The sequence below is a fragment of the Leptonychotes weddellii genome, chromosome 12, assembly GCF_054177405.1.
Source record: "Leptonychotes weddellii isolate Sample4059 chromosome 12, ASM5417740v2, whole genome shotgun sequence".
Taxonomy (NCBI): domain Eukaryota; kingdom Metazoa; phylum Chordata; class Mammalia; order Carnivora; family Phocidae; genus Leptonychotes; species Leptonychotes weddellii.
Genome location: NC_138380.1, coordinates 33,837,972 through 33,859,744, shown reverse-complemented (window position 1 = coordinate 33,859,744; position 21,773 = coordinate 33,837,972). Strand labels below are relative to the sequence as shown.

The following is a 21,773-nucleotide window of genomic DNA, read 5'->3' as shown; positions in this document are numbered from 1 at the left end:
CATACAATTAGGTTTTTGAAAGGAACCGATAACAATGGTGTTTTTTCTTCTTTCTAGCAAGAGAGAGCATTTTGAAGTTTAAAGAACAGTTGGTAAAGGAACAAAAAGTACAATCCCTTTAAATAGTAAAAATAAGGCTACTGTTATTTAGAATTATGATGCAGCGGCAGCCAGTCCTCCTGTTAGCATTATGGGGAGGCACGGTGACAGCCATGGGACCCGCAAGAGAACTGAACACTTCGCCATGACGCACTGTGGGAACCGCTTTCACCCACAGGACGTCCACTTATTGTGGGCACTTTTTCTGCAAAGACTGCAAAGTGTTCGGGCGCCTGGGTGGCTCAGTTGGTTAAGCGACTGCTTTCGGCTCAGGTCATGATCCTGGAGTCCCGGGATCGAGTCCCACGTCGGGCTCCCTGCTCGGCAGGGAGTCTGCTTCTCCCTCTGACCCTCCCCCCTCTCATGCTCTCGCTCACTCTCTCTCTCAAATAAATAAAAATCTTTAAAAAAAAAAAAAAAGACTGCAAAGTGTTCAATGTTGTAATGTTCAATGTAAAGTAAAGACCTCCTATTATTCAGAGAGCCTGTTCTCCATGAGAAAATGGTAAAGAAATTAAGTCTTCAGTGCCCACAGAGGACTGACTCTGTGAATGACCAGCTCATGCTCCTCACCATAGAATTAGTTATAACAACAGTATAAGTATTCAGCAATCATGTGACCATTACACTACTACTGTGTAATAAACACTACTGTGACTATTGTTGCTACTATAATAATTACTAAAGTAAACTGATACTGTTTAAACCCTTACAGATGTGATGAAATCCTCACAGTAACTTTGAGAGAGGTCCAATTATTTTCTGTCTTATTTTTTTATTTTTATTTTTTAAAGATTTTATTTATTTGAGAGATCGAGAGAGCGCACAGAGGGAGAGGAAGAGGGAGAAGCAGGTTCCCTGCTGAGAAGAGAGCCCGCTGCCTGGATCCCAGGACTCTGGGATCATGACCTGAGCCGAAGGCAGATGCTCAACCAACTGAGCCACCCAGGTGCCCCTATTTTCTGTTTTAAAGACAAAGGAACAGAAGCTTAGAGATATTCGTAAATTGCCCAAGAGCATGCAGATAATGAAGTGGCAAAGTAGGATTCAAAGCAGATCTGCTTGAGTACCCTGAAAAAAATGTCTTACAGCATAAAACCAAAGGAGCCAAGTAATTCAAGTGCATGTGTGCCAGCAAATTTCAATCTACATACCTTGTGAGAGTTTGGTTTTTCGCAAAATGGGGGGAGGTACAACACGGCTATGCTGGGGAAAGTTCCTCTTTACGTGATTTTCCTAAAATTTAGAACAACGGATGAACACCCTGCCTGCCTTACCCCCAACTTCATCTGCAAACCCGATTCAATGCCTTCGAGTCTCTTCCTTTGTACTGATTATTGTATTGTGAAGGCCTAAAGGCCGTGCATACCCCAGAGAGATTTGTCATTGACTCTGCCTCTGGATACAAAGCAGTCTGAAAAAGTGTTTTAGCTTCTGACCTCAAGCAGTCTTTATCCAGAGCCAGCATTTGTTCTGAGGTTTGCTGGGCTATTATAATTTTAAAACTGTGTTAGAATTCTATTGCCAGGAAACAGTTAAAATGTCACCATCAAAACCATAATGAAGGAGAACTTTCTTCTGCCTTGGAGAAGATGGAGTAGATACACTTTTACATATTCCTCCTGCTAAGTACTACTTTACAAACCTCCCTGTTACATAGAGAACAAACAGAAGAAGAGTCTGAAGGTGGAGAAAAGAGAGCAGTCTGACCAGGGACCTTGGGACCTGAGGAAGGACATGGTGCTGCGTGCTCTGGGTTTTCTTTCTGCTTTGGGTATCTCACACCTGGAGCTAAAGAAGCTGGCCAATTACACCAACAATTACAAACAACAAAAGCTTACTCTCTTTGGCCAAAGGATCAGATAAAGCGGTTTAGCAAGACAAAACTTTTAGTAATAACTGCTCTACTCCAGTTGAAGATCACAAAAAACTTTGGCCTCACCCACACCAAGTGGGGAGCTTAGACTTCCATGCTCACAAAGCTGTGCAGAGATGCCCTAATAACTTCCTTAGAGAAAGCCAAATCGGGAGCTGGTGATTTCACTGCCAAAGGTCAGTGTTAGTGAAGATAATATGGGGAACACGAACTTCGACCTCTGGCCATCATGAGTTAGCACCCTCCCTGCTTCCCCTGCCAAGTAGTATCACATAAAGCCAGCTAAAACAGAAGGTTTAAGTAAGATCCAGAGTCTTATAATAGAAAAATGTCCAGATTTCAATTACAAATCACTCATCATACCAAGAACCAGGAAGATCTCAAATTGAAAGAAAAAAGACAATTAATATATGTCAACATTGAGATAATAAAATGTTAGAATTCTCTGGCACAGCTTATGCAAAAATTAACTCAAAATGGTTCATAGACTTAAATGTTAAATATAACTCTAAAACTTTTAGGAAAAAAACCTAGGAGATAAACTTTAGGATACAAGGCTAGACAAAAGAGTTCTTAGATTTGACATCAAAAGCATGATCCATAAAAGGAAAAACTGATAGAGTGGACTTCATCAATATTAAAAACTTTTGCAAAAGACCTTGTTAAGAGGATGAGGAAACAAGATATGGAAAGGGAGAAAGTATTTATAAACCACATACTCATAAAGGACTACTATCTAGAATATATAAAGAACCATGAAAATTCAACAGTAAGTAGCAATTCAAGTAGAAAATCGGAAAAACATGAAGAGACATTCCACCGAAGAGAATATATTGGTGACAAACAAGTATATGAAAAGATGTTCAGCATCATTAGCCATTAGGAAAATGCCAACTAAAATCACAATAAGATATTACTACCTATGTAACAGAATACACCCCCCCAACAACAAAAAAATGACAACACCAAATGCTGAAGAGGGTAGTGAGAAATTGGATCATTCATACATTGTGTACATGAGAATGTAAAGTTATATAGCCACTATGGAAAACAGTTTGCCAGTTTCTTTAAAAACTAAACATGCAGTGACTCCTGGGTGGCTCAGTCAGGTAAGCATCTGCCTTTGGCTCAGGTCATGATCTCAGGGTCCTGGGATCGAGCATCATGGGGCTCCCTGCTCACTGGGGAGTCTGCTTCTCCCTCTGTGCCTCTCCCCGCTCACGTGTGCTCACTCTCTCTCTCTCTCAAATAAATAAAATCTTAAAAAAAAAAAGAACATGCAACTACCATACAATCCAACAACCACACTCCTAGGAATTTATCCTAGAGAAGTGAAGACTTAGGCTTACATAAAAACTGGCACAGAAACATTTATAGCAGCTTTGTTCATAATAGCAAAATCTGGATACAACCCAGGTGGCCTTCAATGGGTGATGGTTAAACACACTGTGGTACATCCACAACATGGAAACTACTGAGCAATAAAAAAGAATAAGATATATAAATATATGTAATAACTTGGATGAATCTCCAGAGAATTATTCTGAGTTAAAGAAGAAAAGCTTATTACAAAAGGTTATCTACTGTATGATTTCATTTCTATAACATGCTTGAAATGACAAAATTATAAAAATGGAGAAGAGATTTGTGATTATCAGGGTTAAGGAGGAGGTGGAGATGGAAAGGAAATGGGTTTGACTATAAACACAGCATGGGGGATCCTTGGGGCGATGGAAATATTCTGTCTTGACTGTATTAATGTCAGTATCCTAGTTGTGATATTGTCCTATAGTTCTGTAAGATCTTACCATTGTGGAAACTGGGTAAAAGCTGTTCTTACAACTCTGTAATAATTCTTACAACTGCATGTGACTCTATAATTATCACAAAATAAAAAGTTTAATTAAAAAACATGAGAAAAAAACAAAATAAAAAAAATTCAACATAAAAAACCCCAAACCTTGAAATCCATAATGAACCCCAACAATGTTGTTGTATTAAGCAACAACATGTTTTGAGCATTTACTTTGGACCAAGTAGTGCACTAAATACAAGAAGCCAACCCCAAGATGTAGGTACCACTTTTCACATGAAATTGAGAAATCTATCGTTTGCTCCTCTTTTCTTTAAATGAGGCAGTATGGCTATTCCATGTATTAGGAAGTTTTTTATACTATCTTTAACTTAGTTTGTTAAAAGAAAGAGTTTAACTTTATTTCCTCAGGTGAATCTCAGCTCTGAAAGCAGAGAAAATAAAATTCAACACAATTGTTTCTCCTGGAACAGTCAGGAGAACTTGGTAGGAGAGTCAGGGCAGACACTTTATTTTTTTTAAGTAAAAGTAAAAATTATTTTCATCAGGGGCTAGGCAAACATTCTTCTTCTTTTTTTTAAGATTTTATTTATTTATTTGACAGAGAGAGACACAACGAGAGGGAACACAAGCAGGGGGAGTGGGAGAGGGAGAAGCAGACTCCCCACTGAGCAGGAAGCCTGATGTGGGGCTCAATCCCAGGACCCCAGGATCATGACCTGAGCTGAAGACAGACACTTAACGACTGAGCACCCAGGCGCCCCATAGGCAAACATTCTTAAGACAAAGGTTCTATTGTGGATGATTTATAATGAGAATGGCAGAAGCTGACATTTTTGTAAATATATGAAAAGTACAGCATCTACTGCCATTTCTGATATTTGGAAGAATATGCTTAATCAGATCTAAAAAAACAAATTCTTGGTCAACTGAATGTGAGTTTTAAATAGAATCCATCCATCCATCCATCTGTCCATCCATCCATCTCTCTCTATAGACAAATGCACACACATAAAAATATATACACATACATAAACTATCAGATACATTATTTCTTAATTTTTTATAAATCATGTTATATTACACTCATAAAATAGTGGAGCTTGAAGGTTACTTAGAAACTACCATGTCAAACTTTCTCATTTCATAGCTAAGGAAACTGAAGCCTCCCCAAATTAAGATCCTTGCCATTCACAGTGAGAAATCCAGAATTAGAACTCAGAACACCTGACTCCTGTTTCTCTATTTCATTATTCTTATTTCCTCAAGCAATCTGATGGATAAAAAGAGAATGAAAAGTTATCATGAGGACTAGGGACACAGAATCATGGGCTAATTTAAACTGGGCAAAGTGAGAGCTAATAACAAATTTGGCTTTCTGAAATTAAACGTATCTTAATCCAAGATCTTTTAACAAACAGTGTTTTTTATCTTCATTCCCTAGTAAAATGTAAGTAACTCCATGTGTATTTGAAATACATATGGGTCACTCTCCCAAGGCCAGATTTCCCAGCTTCCTACAGCAACCCACCCTCAAAGTGACCGAAGCTTTCACAAGCACAACTATGCTCTGTTCCATGTGCCATTTGCTTTATGATCTTACAGTGACATCCTGGAATTGGAGCCTCATGGCAGAGCCGGACGGCTGAGGTCGACTGGTGATCTCCAATATGGTTCTCAGCAGGATGTCCAGCAGGCTGGCCACTATCACATCTATTTCCTCCAACACAGATTTCTCCTTAAGAGAAAAAAAATAAGGAGTTCAGGAAATGGCGGCTTAATATAGGTATTAATCTCTCTTTAATGGAAAAGGGGGAAAAAAACCTCACATTTCCAAATACAGAATCAAAAAGTCAGAGGATTCAAGAACTTGACAGAACTGGACCTCACCTACGTCACCTAAGTAAATGACCTTCTTTTACAGAAAACAAAGGCACAGAGAAGTTCACAGCTTACCCAAGAGTACCCAGCGAGGTTGTGCTGTGGCTACTGGACATACAAATGAAAAGGTGGGGTGACATCCTGGAAAGCACAGCAGATGAATTCAGAGCATTAGCTATGCACAGACCCGGTGTGTGATGCGGCCCAGGCAGTTGGCCTCTCTGAGTCGGATTCCTCACTGAAAGCCCTTCCTGGTTCCCAAAGTCCTTAGTTCTTCTGATTTCAGCTTGTTGCTTACATATACTCTTCCCATCACTTGAGTTGCAAAGGTCATTTTCCAAAACTCTCTTTTAAGTGCAAACGACTATTCCTATAAAAATGATTTTTAGGAAATCCTCCATGTAAGATGAGCAAACAGCATTCAGTGTAGATGAACACCATGAGCTCCAGACTGGATCTAAGGTCAGTGGCCGTGGTGCTTCCCTAAAGCAAAATTAATACTTGTAGCCAAGTCCCCAGGACTTGAGAGAGAAACCCAAATTGCTCTGCACAGACTGAATGTAGCAGAGTTGGATTCTTATTATGCCTGCACAAGACAAAACTCTGTGTCCAAAGGCTCCTTACCAAGGAGATGGCCGTTCCAAAAAAGAACCAGTCAAACAAACAAAAACTTTTACAAAGTGTGAGTTTGAAACCGCTTTTTGGCCAGGGTTTCATGATAAACTTCCTTACACTTGCAAGAAAACTACCATGGTTTCCCCCGCAGAGCAGAGTTTCTGTTTTGAGTTCATTATCAGGTAAGTCCAAAAGCTGACTGTAACTTCCAAACTGAAATAGACAGGAGAAATTTTTAAAAAGTCTTTTTCACTACTGTTGACAGTCGTTTTCAGTTTTCTGCAGTGAACCATCTCACTTAGCAGAATTACACAGGAAAGTTTTAAAGCAAAACTAACATTTCCCCCCTGTCATCACTCTTCTCCCCAGTCCCAGCCCAACTCTGAGGCCTGGCATCCTCAGGATGTGTTAAAATCAGTCGTCCCTCCCTGGGCAGGTCTCTCTTATTACATTTCTACACACAGAGCTTCTGACCTTTTCCTCTCAAGTACCAACTCTGTTTCCAGTGCTGGGGCCCTCTCTCCATTCCTTCCACTGGGGTTCCACGCCAGCTCAACGCTGAGCCCTTCAGAAGGCGATCATAAGTAAGAGTGACAAACATGGGGAAACTGCAGCCGAGTAGTAGCAGGGAGGCAGAGAAACAAGAGTCCCAGCACTGCACTGGACCAGCTGTCGAAGACAAGTATAATGCCAACTCACAGCTGCAAACTGACAGAACGAGAACAGGACGTCCTTTACGTGTGAATTTCACATGAGTCCCGAGAGCCGTGGACATGAATACTCAAAGAGTTGTCCCCATTTCTAAGTAAGCATGTGATTTTTCTCTATTTGCCCTGCATCCTCTAATGCAACTGTGCTGTAGCAAGAGTCAGGTATATCCACAGGAATTCCCGAATCCTTAACAATTTAGTGATTACTGTTGTGGCTGAGTAATGACTATAGTGCAAGATACGCTCCTTGTCTCCTGGGGCTTTCCTCTGCTTCCACAATTTCTGCAGGGCAGGGCCCAAGGGCCATGGCCAAGTTCTGAGCATCACCACGCAGTCTTCCACAGAATGGGTCCAAAAAGACTTCACTTTGCAGGCAGTAATTTATTCTTGCCACAGAGTATTCATCATATCAAGATTAAAGACACATGTGGGAGGCTTTGAGATTTCTAATTTTTCTCACTGGGTATTCAGTTCTTTCTCGAAATACAAGTTTAGGAAACCCAGGTTATTTGGGGTTATAGCAATCTTACAAGGTTAAAAAAAGTGATTTCAGAGGAAAAGCAAAATGTCCAACCCAGCTGGAAGTAAAAAGGAGAGTCTCAGAGGGTTACTCTTCAGTGTGGTTTCTCTGAAGACTTTAACATTTTTATTTCCAGAAGCCATTTGATGGGAACTACATACTATGACCTGTATTTACTTACTGAGCTATTTTTCTTGATGAGACAAAATACGTTGCTAAGGATACGTGCGCACATGATCAGGTCCTTCTGTTCTTGCAGGTGCATGTGGAGGTGATGTAACACGACAGGCAAGAGAATGTACCTGGAATCTGGAGAGAGAAGAAGCGTTAGTGTCACATCTGGGCAGTTCAAGCCAACCTCGTCCAAATCCTTACCTATTCTTTAATTGTAACTGTTAAATGACTAACACAGAGAGATAAAAGGTACATGACTGATGTTGAAAAACAGTGGTTCCTTTCCTCAATCCATGATTCCTGCACTCAAGAGGCCTTTGATTCTTGTGCTGAAATAGGTTATTTTTTTAATTGCTGTTTTACCTCCAAATATCTACATGGCATACTTATCTGACCATTTTCTGATTTTTCATTGAGATTGACCATCTACTGACTTCTTATTATAGTAGATGAGAATTTAGTTTTTTTACCCTCTTTTCTTCTCCCCAGTCTCAAAAAAAAAAAAAAAAATCTATCCATCTATCCTCTCACAAATTCTGGCTAAATTAACATTTTCTATTTGCTACCATTCTGATTTCCACTGCTTTGCACATGACCCCCCCCCCCCCACCGTTTTTGCTTCACTTTGGTTTATCTGTCTTTGAAAGCTTTCAGGAAATTATTCCTGGTAATTCAAAATTGCCTGATTGTGTACCTTGCCTTGGCCCTTGAAACCTATAAAGTCATGTCCTTCAGCTCTGGGAACTTGCCTTGAAATACCTGTAGGATTATTTCCTTGTCTCTAGTTTTTCTGTCCTCTGTCTGGAACTCTGACTATATTTACATCATGAATGTCTTAAGCTATCTTCTTTTCTTGAGTATTTTTTCATCCTTTTGTCCAACCTCCTTATCTTCCAACTCTTCAACTTTCTTATTTCTGCTGTTGCATGTTTAATCTCCAAGAGTTCTTTCCTATTTCCAAGGCTGGGGTCACAGGTCTGTGCCCCCTGCGCCATCACACAAGTGCCTGTGCTCAGAAGGGCTCTACCCCTGGTTTCATGCTCTGTGCTCCCAGCATGAAATCCCCAAAACTTTTCAAAGAAGAGGTACTGTATTTTCATTATGCAGCCACTCCTGTTTATTTCTTGAGTGATATTCTTTTATACCACGCTTCATGGATTTTTTTCTCTCTGGGTTAGTCAGAGACAGTTTTGTGATTTTTTTTTTCTCCTTGAATTACCTTTTTCTTTTTTTAAAGATTTTATTTATTTATTTGACAGAGAGAAAGAGAGAGAGAACAAGCAGGGGAAGTGGTAGGCAGACACAGAGGGAGAAGCAGGCTCCCTGCTGAGCAGGGAGCCCGATGTGGGGCTCGATCCCAGGACCCTGGGATCATGACCTGAGCTGAAGGCAGACGCTTAACCGACTGAGCCACCCAGGCACCCCTTGAATTATCTTTTTCTTTCAAGTTCTTCTTTCAAGTGTTTCTTCATTTTGGCCTCTGCTTTCACATTAAAGGTATTTCTACAAGTATCTGGTGATTGTTGGTTGTCTGTCTTTACAAGCAAGGTACTAAAATGCTAACTGGGGGAAAAAACCACAACTGTGCTCCTCAGAAAGCTTATGAACTAGTGAAGCTTCATAGCAGGGAGGGAAGGCATCCAGATGATCCAGATGTTTCATCAGGGGACCCCAAAAATTCAGAATCCGAGATCTTTTTTCTTTTTTTTAATGTTATGACCCAGATGTCTTTTTTTTTGGGCTGGTCACTTTCTCTACAGGTTGGAATGTGGCAATCTCCTCTCTGGAAACCATCATCTTTTAGTCATTTGAAATCAAGAAAGGAAGGGGCAGGTAGGGGTCTCTCTGTTTAACTGTGAGGCCCCATTTATGGTGTGGATCCCGTTCTCAAATTTAGCAGTGTCTGATCTCCTGAATCTATTCATATCTCATTTACTTTCTTTAGAGAGTAAACTTCCCATTTTTGGATTAATTAGAGAAGGAGGCAGGGGCAGGGTACTAACTATTCCTTCTAAGGATTTTTTTTTATCCAATTTTCATATTTCCAGCACCTTTAATCTTCAGATATCTGGTATTTTCTTTTTATTTTTATAATTTTTCTAAAGCTTATCTATCTTTTTTAGTAATCTCTATACCCAACGTGGGGCTTGAACTCATGACCCTAAGATCAAGAGTTGCATGCTCTTCCAACTGAGCCAGCCAGGTGCCCCTGGATAACTGGCATCTTCATTCCTGATCCTTTCTGAAACCACCCTGAGCCGTCTGCAGTTCCGTGGAGTAAACGAGTTTGTTCCTTGGCTCTACTCCAACTCCACACACCTGTGTGTGTCAGCCTTCTCTTGTCTGCTGTCACCTGCCACTCAACTTGGTAAAAACTGTTGATATTTATGTGTTATCTCCTCTCCCATGCTCCTAAACTTGTGAGATTACACATTTCTTTTTTTAAAAAAAAATTCCTTTACCAACCATAGATACAAAAATGCTTTTTACAACTTCAGCAAATCAATTCTAGCAACATGTAAAATACATAGTACTTCATGATCAGAGACGCTTATCTTAAAAGCAAGGTTTGTTAAACATCTGCAAATCATACTTGCATACTTTCATCAGGTAAGAAAGCTAAATACAGTCCATTCTTGTTATTCATGCTAGGTAAGGTCTAACAAGACACTGGGAACAATGAAACAGCAAATAATGTATCATTTCTCCTAGAAGCAATATACATATAGATACAATACACATCGCACATTGATGACAGTATTAAATCCTAAGAACAACTCATCCGGTCAGATTCTACTTTCTTTATATTACAGAAAAGAAAGAGATGTTCAGAAGCATTAAGTGACTTGCCTGAGGCCACCCCACTAAGAGGGGCCACAGGTGGGATTCGAACTATGCAGTGGCCCCAGAGCTTGAGCTTCTTGCACTGAGCTGCACTGCCCCCTGCTGCTCCATCCTGTAGTTAACCCTGCGTGAGGGTGGGAAGGAAGGCAGAGCGTTGCCTTGTCTGATCTCAGCTGGGAATGTGTGCACTGGGCTGCTCAAAGTTTTCACTGCTCTGTGCATGGCTGCGAATGAACGTGAGAGCGTCACAAGTATGATTCTGAGGTTACAAATACATTTTAGTACCTGAATCCATAAATAGTGAATTTTGACTGTACAAGTATCATTCCTCCATTACTGGAAGTCTTATATTGATCCCTACTTTGTCATTAAATAGGTATTTGAAATAGAAAGGTAACTGACTCATACAGTATTTATTTCAATCGTTTGGAAAAGTAACAAGTAATTATGATTATCGTCCTGAGTGTTTGCTTTTCAACAGGATATCATAAGCACAAAATTACTGTCTATTGTATGCCCATAATGGTCATGTTATTTGTGGATGTGCCCACTTGCAAATGCCCTAGCCCCTTTCCCTGATCTGCTTGTTTTTTTAAAAGATGTCAATTTAGATGGATTATTATTGATTTATTAAAACCCATGTGTCTTATAAATAGTTGCATAAATTATAATTCAACTAGACTCACTCAAGAAAAAATGTACAGCTTAAATAACACTATACCTAATAAAGAAACCGAACTTGTAGTTAAGAACCTTTCCACAAGAAAAATGCCAGGCACAGATGACGTCTATGAATTCTACAAAGTATTTATGGAAGAAATCACATCAAGTCTACAAAAATTCTCCCAGAAAACAGAACAGAGAACACAACTAACTCTTTTTATGAGGCCAGCATTATTGATGCCAAAATTAGTCAGAGGTATTACAAGACAAGAAAACTATAGATTGCCATCTCTCATGAACACAGATGCAAAAATCCTTATAAAATTTTAGCAAAATAAATCTAGTTTTATATATATATATAAACATATATATATATAAACATAATAAACAGGGTTAATCATGAAGGCAGGTTTGGTATAACATTTTAAAGTCAATCAATCAATATTAATTCACCATATTAACAGATGTAGGAAAAAAAACCATGCAAAATTCAGCATCCATTCCTGATAAAAACTGTCAGAAAGCTAATAATAGAAGGTAATTTTCCCAAATTGATAACAAGCCTTAATGAAATGCCTACTTTTATTTTATTTTTATTTATTTATTTTTTTAAAGATTTTATTTATTTGAGAGAGGAAGAGCATGAGTGGGGGGTGGGATGGGGAGGGCAGAGGGAGAGGGAGAAACAGACTCCCTGCTGAGCAATGCCAAGGAAAGGCTCAATCCCGGGACCCTGGGATCATGACCTGAGCCGAAGGCAGACGCTTCACTGACTGAGCCACCCAGGTGCCCCTGAAATGCCTACCGTTAGCTAACATAATACTTAATAGTGGAAGATTGAATGCTTTCTCTTTAAGATCAAAATGAAGGCAAGGATGGCCAACCTCACCAACTCAATTCAACACTGTAGTAGATTCCTAGCCAGTATAAGATACTTCCATAGGTAAAAGAATATATGATTCTGTATCCTAATAAAAATCATAGGGAATGCAAAATATTTGCAATTGGAAAAGTGCCATTATCAGTGTTCACATGACTTCTCTTATTGGTTTATCAACACAAGGGGGTTTGGCCTTAGGTTTAGCATTAAAACAAATCACAAAAGGCACTGCCTTCTTCACTTCCGCCAACATAGATCATTAAAATCCGAACTTGTGAAATAATTCACTGCATTGCTTCCTTTAAACAGGAAGCCTGACCGGAAAACTTAAATACTCATTTATAAATCAATTACTTGACAAAAAGAACCAAGGGAAAGAATCTAAAAAATTACATGACAGGAGTCACTGCCTGGTGATGATTCATTAGGAAGGAAGATAAAGCTTATCTGATATGTTCCTGCAGCCAACTGATTTTGATTTCTAAAAATTCAATTTGCAACCAACTGTTAAGAGAATATCTCCTGCACAAAATGTAAGGTAGACAAATAATTTGTGTGGGTGTGCATAAAAAGAAATGTATGACTACCTAAACAGATTTGCTTTTTCTCCATTATTAGGGCAATGTCAGCCAATGCAAATGATACAATCGGTGGGTAAATGCCAAACAAGCTGACTGGTTAAAATGCTAATTCTTACCTTTAAAAGGAAACACCTGGACTCATCAAGCAAGACCAAAGAAAAAAAAGAAAACCCACAGTTGGACAGGCACTAACTTTCCATACATTTAACAACAGAATCTGTTACACAGTTTGTCCTTGAAAGGGTCAACACACTCATATTCCACATCTCAGAGGAAGCTCACTGTATTATGTATCTCATTGAGTGTATAAAGGAGTGACTCTCATTTCCTTTTTATTTTGTCCATACACACTTGAGTAGGTAAAGCCCGCTCCCATCAGTAATTCTCAGTGGGTGTGGGGCGAAGAAGGAGGAGAAGCAGCTGTGAAAAGCTGGCCGATTTCCTGCTTGAGGTTCATTGAAGGAAGTCACAGACTGGTCTTTACCTCCTCTACCAACAAAGACTTAGACGAGGATCCTGGAAGTCAGCATCGCTCCACAGAGGAGCAGGGTCAAGGAGTCCTGCGGTGCCATGCATGGGTGCCAGGCGCAGCATGGGCTGGACACTAGCAGGCCAACCACTGCCCCTGCTCCCAGACACCCCAGGAGGGGGACATCATAAAGGCGGTGGGCAGCGACCAGCCGGAGGCAGAGCTGCTGGCTGCGAGAAGTAGCGACATGACAGAACACCTGAATTCAGAGCTAGGTTGGGTCCTGGTGATCAAAGCCACAAGTAACCGAAACGCCAATGTCACAGACAGCAACAAAATGAGTCTTTCACACACTGGAGGACAGACAACCCTCAGAATGGAAAGGACAGCACACAGTGCAGGGGCTACGTTCTCCCGCAGACAATGTCAGGACCACAGAGTTATGACAGGAGAGGCTGAAGGATATCTCTCACCTGGATTTCATCCCACCCTGGATGCCTCCACCACGGGGAGCCCTTCCTAAAGCAAACTAGATGCTATGAACACTTGTTACCTTTATCCATTGAGCTCGGCTTCTGGTCTGGGCCTCCCACTGCCCAAGCTGTTCTGTTGTCATATTCATGCTTATCCTTTTCCAGTAAGATTTTTTTTTTATACACATCATTTATTTAATACCTGTTGCTGCTCAATCCTGATCCCGAATGCATGACCCACCACGTAGTATTCAGTCATGAAACCTCTACTGAACACCTACCATGCACCAGGCACAGTTCTGGAAGCTGGAGAGATCCCTGTGATCAGAACAGATAAAGTCCCTGGCCTTGGAAGTCTTCCTTCTGGAGCAAGGGATGAAGACAGACTTTAAATGACTAAAACCCAATTCTTTATTCAGTTCCAGCCATGTTAGGTGTTCCAAGAAGCAAAAAACAAAACAAGCATGAGAGAGAGAGCTGAGTAATCAGGACAGAGAGGAGATGCCTGAAAAAATGAGAGTTAAACTGAGCCCAGCAGGGTGAAGGGGGATCACCTGGGATTGGAGAGGAGCAGGAGAGCATGGGTTCAAGCAGAGAGTGAAGCATTAAGAGACGGGATCAGGGAGGTGGGCAGGGTGAGGTCACAGGGCCTGAAAGATCAATTCTCTTCTGTGTCCTCAAAACAGAGCACAACCAGGGGATGTGAGCAAGGGAGCTGGGAGGGACATCATCTGGTGTGAGTTTCCGGAAGGGAACTCTGGCTGCACAGATGGATGAGAGAGGGGAAAGGGAAGCAAGGATGGACAAGTCTGAGGGAGTGCGGGCAAGGTGGCAGTGTGGAATGGACCCGTGGCAGGCTGGGGGATAAGGGGGTCCGCCAGATATGAGACGCTGTGGAGGCCCAAGAGTAGTCTCAGGAGAAGAGATGAAGGGCAGAAGGGAGAAGAGGGTTTCCAGGACAGCTCTGAGCTTTCTCAGGCTTGGTGCTGCCATAGACTGAGACGGGAGGAGCTCGCTTGGAGGGATCAGAGGTTTGAGGGGCCTGTAAATCATCTGTGTAGAGAAGCCAAGGACAGACGGCTACTCAGGTTTGGAGCCTTAGAGGAGAGATCTGGCCTAGAAATACAAATGTGAAAGTCGTGTCAGCACATGGGCCACAAACCCAGGTGAAGGAGGTGGAATGAACCCCAATTCTCATTCAGGCCTCCCTGCTGCGCAGCACCTCCTTCCCTTCCCAAATCACAACTGCTGCACCTTATCCATCCTAATTCCTTTCTCGAAGTCAGCTTTCATGGTAGACTAGCAGCAGACTGAGGGCAAGAACTAGATGTTTCCCTTGCTACAAACATCTCTAACATCATACCTGGCGTGGGTTCTGCCCACAGTACATATTTGCTGAATGAATGAACAACACCACGAGTCTACTGGATATGAGGGGCAGCTGAAACAGAGATCCCTGTGTCTTCATGCTTCCACACGGCTAAAACGGGAGGAGAGTAGGATGCACATTCTCAGGGTCTGGCTTACAATGACTCCCTCTGCTGGTCCTCGCCCTGAGCCGCCAGGGGAATGCAGCTACTCCCAATCCTTCACCGTAAAGAGCGCAACTGTTCATGGAAATGAAACCAAGACACACAACCCGGCCCTGATTTCCCCTGAAAATCAGTGTCGGTGTGGATGAGTGACATGTAAGGAATGAGAAGATACAGCTTTCAACCGTTCCCCAGTAATGTGCTTGCTCATGCCAATCAGTATTGAAAAGTTCAGAAAAAAAGATAACAGTTTAAATTGGGCCTTGACGTTTACATTTATTTTCACACAGATAAAACTTAGGGTCAACTATGATTTTGGTGATGCTTCCTCCCCAAACTCTATACTTCAGAACGACTCTTTCTGCCATTGCCAAAGCGGTCTTCTCCAAAATTTAGACCCTTTCCTGGCCCTCAGGAAACAGAAAGAATAGAATTGTGAGGAGAAAGTGAAAATGAGTTGTTCAATTTTTACACTTTAAATATGTCTGCCTGGACCCCAGACGACTTAGACATCAAATATCGATCTACATAGATTCTAAATCTTAGCACTGGCCTTCAGGTTTGACCAGATGTCCTAAACTCTGACCCTGGGGCGTGACTAGGTTGGGGGTGGGGGGGCGCATGATTCTGCCTGGCTGTGGAATGGCTCCAGCCCTGAAGTTGCCCACGGACCCTCAACTCAACCTGGCTTCAATCTTCTTATGACTTTTGTCATTCCCTTCTTGTGGTGTTGACTATGTGTCTCTCTGTCTTTTCTCTATATTAATTTCTAATCTAAGCTCAACCAGGAGTATTCTATAGTCATGCTGGTGCCTAAGCATGCTTCCTCTGCCTTTTTTTTTTCTCCTTGGAATTTTTGTCGATTTTTATGCATCAACCTGACTGTGCCATGGGGTACCCGGATATTTGGTTAAACATTATCCTGGGTGTGTCTGTGAGAGCATTTCTGGATGAGATTAATATTGGAATTGGCAGCCTGAGTAAAGCAGATTGCCCCCTCAAAGTGGGTGGATCTCATCCAATGAACTCAAGGCCTGAATAGAACCAAAGGAGACAAAATGGAGAATTTGCTCTCTCTGCCTCTCTTTGAGCAGACATCAGTCTTCTGCCTTCTCAGACCTGGACTGGAACTTTCACCACTGACTCTCTCAGGTCTCCAGCTGACCAACTGCAGATGTTAGGAATTCTCAGCCTCCATCATCACTTGAACTCATTCCTCATAAGAAATCTTGTACATACACACACACACACACACACACACACACACACACACACACACACACACACACCCCTATCGGGTCTGTTTCTCTGGAGAACTCTAACACAGGATTCGAGCACAAAGACAACTGTTAGAACTATTTGTCTTTCCTAGGGAGCTTATAACATCAAGTCTTTTTTTCTAAAATGTTCTAAAATTTATTTTCTTAAAAGTGTGGGCCAACTGTACTCTGTACTCCTCTCCCTGGATAATATCAACTCTCAGAAAATAAGGTCACTTTCTCAGATTCTTCTCACTTCTATCTCACTAACCATTTCTTTGCTGATCAGAATTAAGCTCAAAGTAGCAACTGTCTTCACCATAGTCTATGTTCTGAGAAATAGGAACTGTCAAAAACTATGTATTTGATCTTTGATGATGTATCCAGTTGATACCCTGTAATGTCCTTATCTCTACTTTATCTTGTCCTAGTTTAGATTTATAATTTTAAGTCAGGAAAGTGTCATTTGTAACATCCTTCTAGCTAAGATGTATATGCTCACAAGCGCAGTGCTCTGAGTCTCATTTTTAAAACTTTTAATCCATAAATAAAACTCATAGATTTCTAAGTGTCTTTTTTTCCCTTCATATATGCAGGTGAGCTATCACAAGCTTTAGACTCTGTTTCACCCATATGGGACAGACAGAATAATGATCTCCCGAAGATGTCCATGCCTTAATTCCCAGAACATGGGAATATGTAAGGGCAATACAGACTCTGCAGAAGTGCTTAAATTAAGGGTCTTGAGATGACGAGATTATCCTGGATTATATGGATGGGCCCAATAGAATCAAGGGGTCCCTGAAGGTGGAAGAGTCAGAGTCAGAGAGAGATCTGGCGATGCTCCACTACAGGGTTTAAAGATGAAGGAAGGGGCCACGAGCCAAGGAGTGCAGGTGGCCCCTACAAACTGTAAAAGGCAAGAAAAGAGATCCTCTCCTAGACCCTCCACAAAGGAATGCAGTCCTGCGGACACCTTAATCACCTTAATTTTAGCCCAGGGAAAAGCATTTTGGACTTCTGCCCTCCGGAATGGTAAGATACAAAGTTTATGTTGTTTTAAACCATTACATTTGTAGTAATTCTTACAGTACCAATAGAAAACTAACACCAGGTACCTGGTCTGGACCTCTACCCCCTACACTTCGCACCTCTGTTCCTAACCCTGGGGGAGGCCCTGATCACTGCAGAAGAACCTCTACGCCTCTGAGGAGCAGAGTTCGCAAACCACTGCAAGAAACATCCTTTCTTCAGCACAAGATGTTTTCCTGGGGAGAAATTAGAAGGTTTGAAATTTCTTTTATTTCCTGAAGTATCATTTCAGGGGGAAAAAAAAAAACAGAAACAAATGATCCATCAACAGGAGAAAAAATAAATTAACCAAGATAAATTCATTCAGAGTGGAATACCATCCAATAAAAAATAAACTAAAAAAATGAACTAGAGGTGTACCTAGTAGCTTGGATAAATATAAAAGTATATTAGTCAAAAAGAAGCACTCTATGGAATGACGTACAACATAATATCATACAAAGACTAAAAGATGAAAGATATCTGAAAAGATGAAAAAAGTTATATTTTTATAGATACGTAATAAAGGCAGAGAAAATAGAAACAGGAATCTCTGATAGTGGGAATTTCTCTGAAGTAAGTAAATACACGCAAGAGGGCTTAAATATATCTGTAGTGACCAATTTCTTAATAAAAGACCCAAAGCAAATACCTGATACTGTTGAGATTTATTAATGATTTACTATCTTACACTCTGTTCTTGTATGTTTTAAAATGTTTTACAATAAAATAATGTAAAAAAAGCTTTTTTGACTGTATTTGAAACCCTATTTCAAAAGTATTAATACGCACATATTGATTCATGTGGAAAGAGAATTCTCAGTAGAGTCCATTTTTAAAAGCTTATTTAGTGATAGTGATAGAAACTTCTTAAACTTTAAAATGAGGCTGGTATTTTATTTCAGGAAAAACTAGAAGAAAACAAAAGGCAGTGGAATTTAATAACAGATACTATGACAAAATCAATTTAGTAACTGGTCACTTGCTATTAGGATAAAATAAAAAATGACAATACATCAAAACTTTCACTCAGTTTCAGAACACAAATTGATGGAAACATTTTAAGAACAAAAGAGACAAACACGTAAGGATCATATCAGGTCCCTATAAGCATCTCTGAAAGAAAATATTAAATTTTGTTGAACAAAAAAAATAAAATCTAGGGCACCTGGGTGGCTCAGTCAGTTAAGTGCCTTCGGCTCATCATGATCCTGGGGTCCTGGGATTGAGCCATGCATCAGACTCCCTGCTCAGAGGTTAGCCTGTTTCTCCCTCTCCCTCTGCCTCTCTTCCTGGCTCGTGCTCTCTCTCTCTCAAATAAATAAATAAAATCTTAAAAAAAATAAAACCTATAACAAAAAAGTAAGCATGCCTGACATCAAAACTAGTTTGTGATTACAATCAATAATTTAATCATTAGGATTTTCATTCTTTCTAGAAAAAAAGCTTTGATAGTCATGCTGCTGTATTTGGCTACTTAATAAATTTATTCTACTATCCAAACATACAAGGCTTTCTCAAAGAAAGGCATTTTCTGCTTCCTCTTCCTAATTGCTTCTGCTGACCTATGACTACCCGGGGTAAGTAATGGCTTTCTGGAAACAATGTTTCATTCACAAGACTCACCACCCTACCTGGATTGGTATAAAGCTGGCTTTCCACGGTTTTGCCGATGCACTGCAGCTTCACGGCCTGCAGGGAGTCATCCACATGCACGATGGTCGGCAGACTGCCCAGGGTGTCCTGCACCAAGTTGGCCACTTCCCTGATATCAAAGAGCTTCAGGAGCTCTGAGTACACAGCTGGGAAGGAGCTCAGAAACACAGCCTTAAAAGGAAGAGATTTAAATCAACTCCCAAGATATAACCCGAGAAATTTGCTCTAAAATGTCAGTGAGTTTAAGACTGTGATAAATAATTCTGAATGATAAAAAAAATGAACGTAAAATCGTTCCCGTACCTAAAGCTAAAAGGCTGCAGTTAAAAAAAAAAAAAAGTGTAGCAAAATAGAACCATGTTTTAAAATGTGCAATATAATAAAACTGAGAAATTCTGGAAAATCATTGACATTAGCAAAATGATTGGCAAAAAATTGCACAGAATCAGCAAAATGCAGCATGATCAAATGGAAAGAATGCTCAACCAAGACCTGGAATGCAGTCACTTATATTTCCTTTCTTTTTGGAGAAGGTTTCTGAAGTGCTCATCTAAATCTCATTTACCTTGAAGAAACCAAACACATTGATTCCCGAAAGCACTGAAGTTGTGGTTAAAGAAAAAAACAAGACAGGGAACAAGAAGATCTAGATTATATGAACTACTAGCTTGGCCTCTAATCAACTCTGTGACCTTGGACAAGTCACTTTAGCCCCCTGGGTTTCAGTTTTATCACCTGTAAAATCAAAAGATCATTATAACAAACCTTTAGGTTGCTTTGAGGTTTATTGTAACCCAGAACTGTGTGTACTAAGAACAATATTCTTTATGTAAGTGAAGAAGCCTGATAACCATTTTTTAAGGGAAAAAAAAGATGCTAGTATTAAATCCTAAGGGGCACACATTGGACTAGGATTGTACATCAAAACAAACCCGGTCTTTTAAATTCCACAAAAAGGAGGGCAACGGAAGGAAGCGTCGACCAGCCTCAAGTCTACCAAGTGGGGGAAGGAGGCACATGTTTCTAATATGCTAATATTCAAGTGCTAGCTGGCTTACCAATGAGATCTGACACCAGCAGAAAGTAGGTCGAGTCTACATGTGCTGATGATTCAAACACAGACTCAAATTCAAATTCATGGGTTTTGGCATTTATCTGTACAGCAGCAACAGAAATATCTAGAAGAGCCAAGACTTGTTTTTGATGCCAGAACCACCAAAATGCTTCAGGGGCTAAAGTCAACAGCTATGTTCTCCTTGACTCTTAAACATTATAGATTTACTTGGATGCATTTAAAATTAATAACTTGGTATTCCCTGTTAAAGACTATATTTATATAACCTTCATTTCACTCTGCAAAGAGCTGAGTCATACAGATGAAGTTAAAAAAATAAAATACAGTAAGATGAGCCCAGCTTTCTGATTACTGGAAAGTCAACTACGTTGATATTCCTCGGGAATCTTTTCATTAATCTGTCAATTCTTTAGTTATAGCTCTTTACTTCAAAAACGTATTTGAATGTGCCTGCAGTGAAGATACATGTATTAAAAAGGATAAAGCACCTTGTGATAAGAGCAGAATGATAGCTGGACCAAGATATCTAAACTAAGATTTTTATCGCAAATAACAAGAAAAGCCTATGTTTACTTTGACCTTCCTGATAGCCAAGACAAATAGAGAAAGAATTATTAGGAATTTGGGACAAGGTTTTGGACCTCAACTCCTTCCGACATCTCTCTTCTGCTCTTGGGGATCTGTCTATGGAGGGGGAAACCGAAAGGCACAGCTCCAACGGCTGAGTGAGCAGTCCTGTTGGGGCCGGGCTCCCAAAGACAGAGTCATTAGTGAGCTGGGGTTAGGGCAGGAGGACTAAATGAGCATCCCGATAGAACAAGGATGGCCTGATCTGTGGGGCACTATAAACTGATCCAACATGAAGGTTTTCTGGGATGGCTGCTCTGCCTCCAGAAGACAGAATTTGCCTTGAGTTGTAGCCCACAGTGAAAAAATGCAAAAGAGAGCAAGGAAATTGGGTTTTTGAATTTAAGGCAACCCCCACAGTAAGATTTGGACCGGTGGATATTCTTGGCTCTGGATGTGATTGGCAGAATTCTAAGATGACCCCCTAGACCTTTTTTCCCCAGTGTTGTTCCTGTGCCTAAGTTATGTTACATGGCAAAAGGGATTTTGCAGGTATAATGAAGGTTACTAATGAGCTGACCTTAAAATACAGAGATTATCCATATGGGCCTGACCTAATGACATGACCCTTTAAAGCAGAAGTTTTCTCTAGCTCATGGTGGGAGAACTCAGAGAGATTTGAAGCATGAGAAGGATCTGACATACCGTTGCTGTCTTTTTTTTTTTTTTTTAAAGATTTTATTTATTTATTTGAGAGAGAGAATGAGATAAAGAGAGCATGAGAGTGGGGAGGGTCAGAGGGAGAAGCAGACTCCCCGCTGAGCGGGGAGCCCGATGCGGGACTCGATCCCGGGACTCCAGGATCATGACCTGAGCCGAAGGCAGTCGCTTAACCAACTGAGGCACCCAGGCGTCCACCGTTGCTGGCTTTGACGATGGAGAGGCCACATACCAAGGAATGTGAATGGGCTCTAGGAGCTGAGAACACCCCTCTTCTCCTCCAATCCCTTGCTGA

At 40.7% G+C, this 21,773-nt stretch overlaps 1 protein-coding gene across 6 annotated transcripts in view; it reads right to left on the bottom strand.

Moving 5' to 3' along the window:
* Positions 1-21,773, bottom strand: part of DOCK4 (dedicator of cytokinesis 4) — a 417,063-nt gene that overhangs the window by 106,656 nt on the left and 288,634 nt on the right. For all 6 annotated transcript variants that reach the window (XM_081800230.1, XM_081800232.1, XM_081800233.1 and 3 more), the window contains 3 exons: positions 19,095-19,287; positions 7,696-7,823; positions 5,392-5,526 (listed from right to left, as the gene is read on the bottom strand). In XM_081800230.1, the coding sequence (XP_081656356.1) occupies positions 5,392-5,526; positions 7,696-7,823; positions 19,095-19,287 (456 nt within the window). The remainder of the gene's footprint in view (positions 1-5,391; positions 5,527-7,695; positions 7,824-19,094; positions 19,288-21,773) is intronic.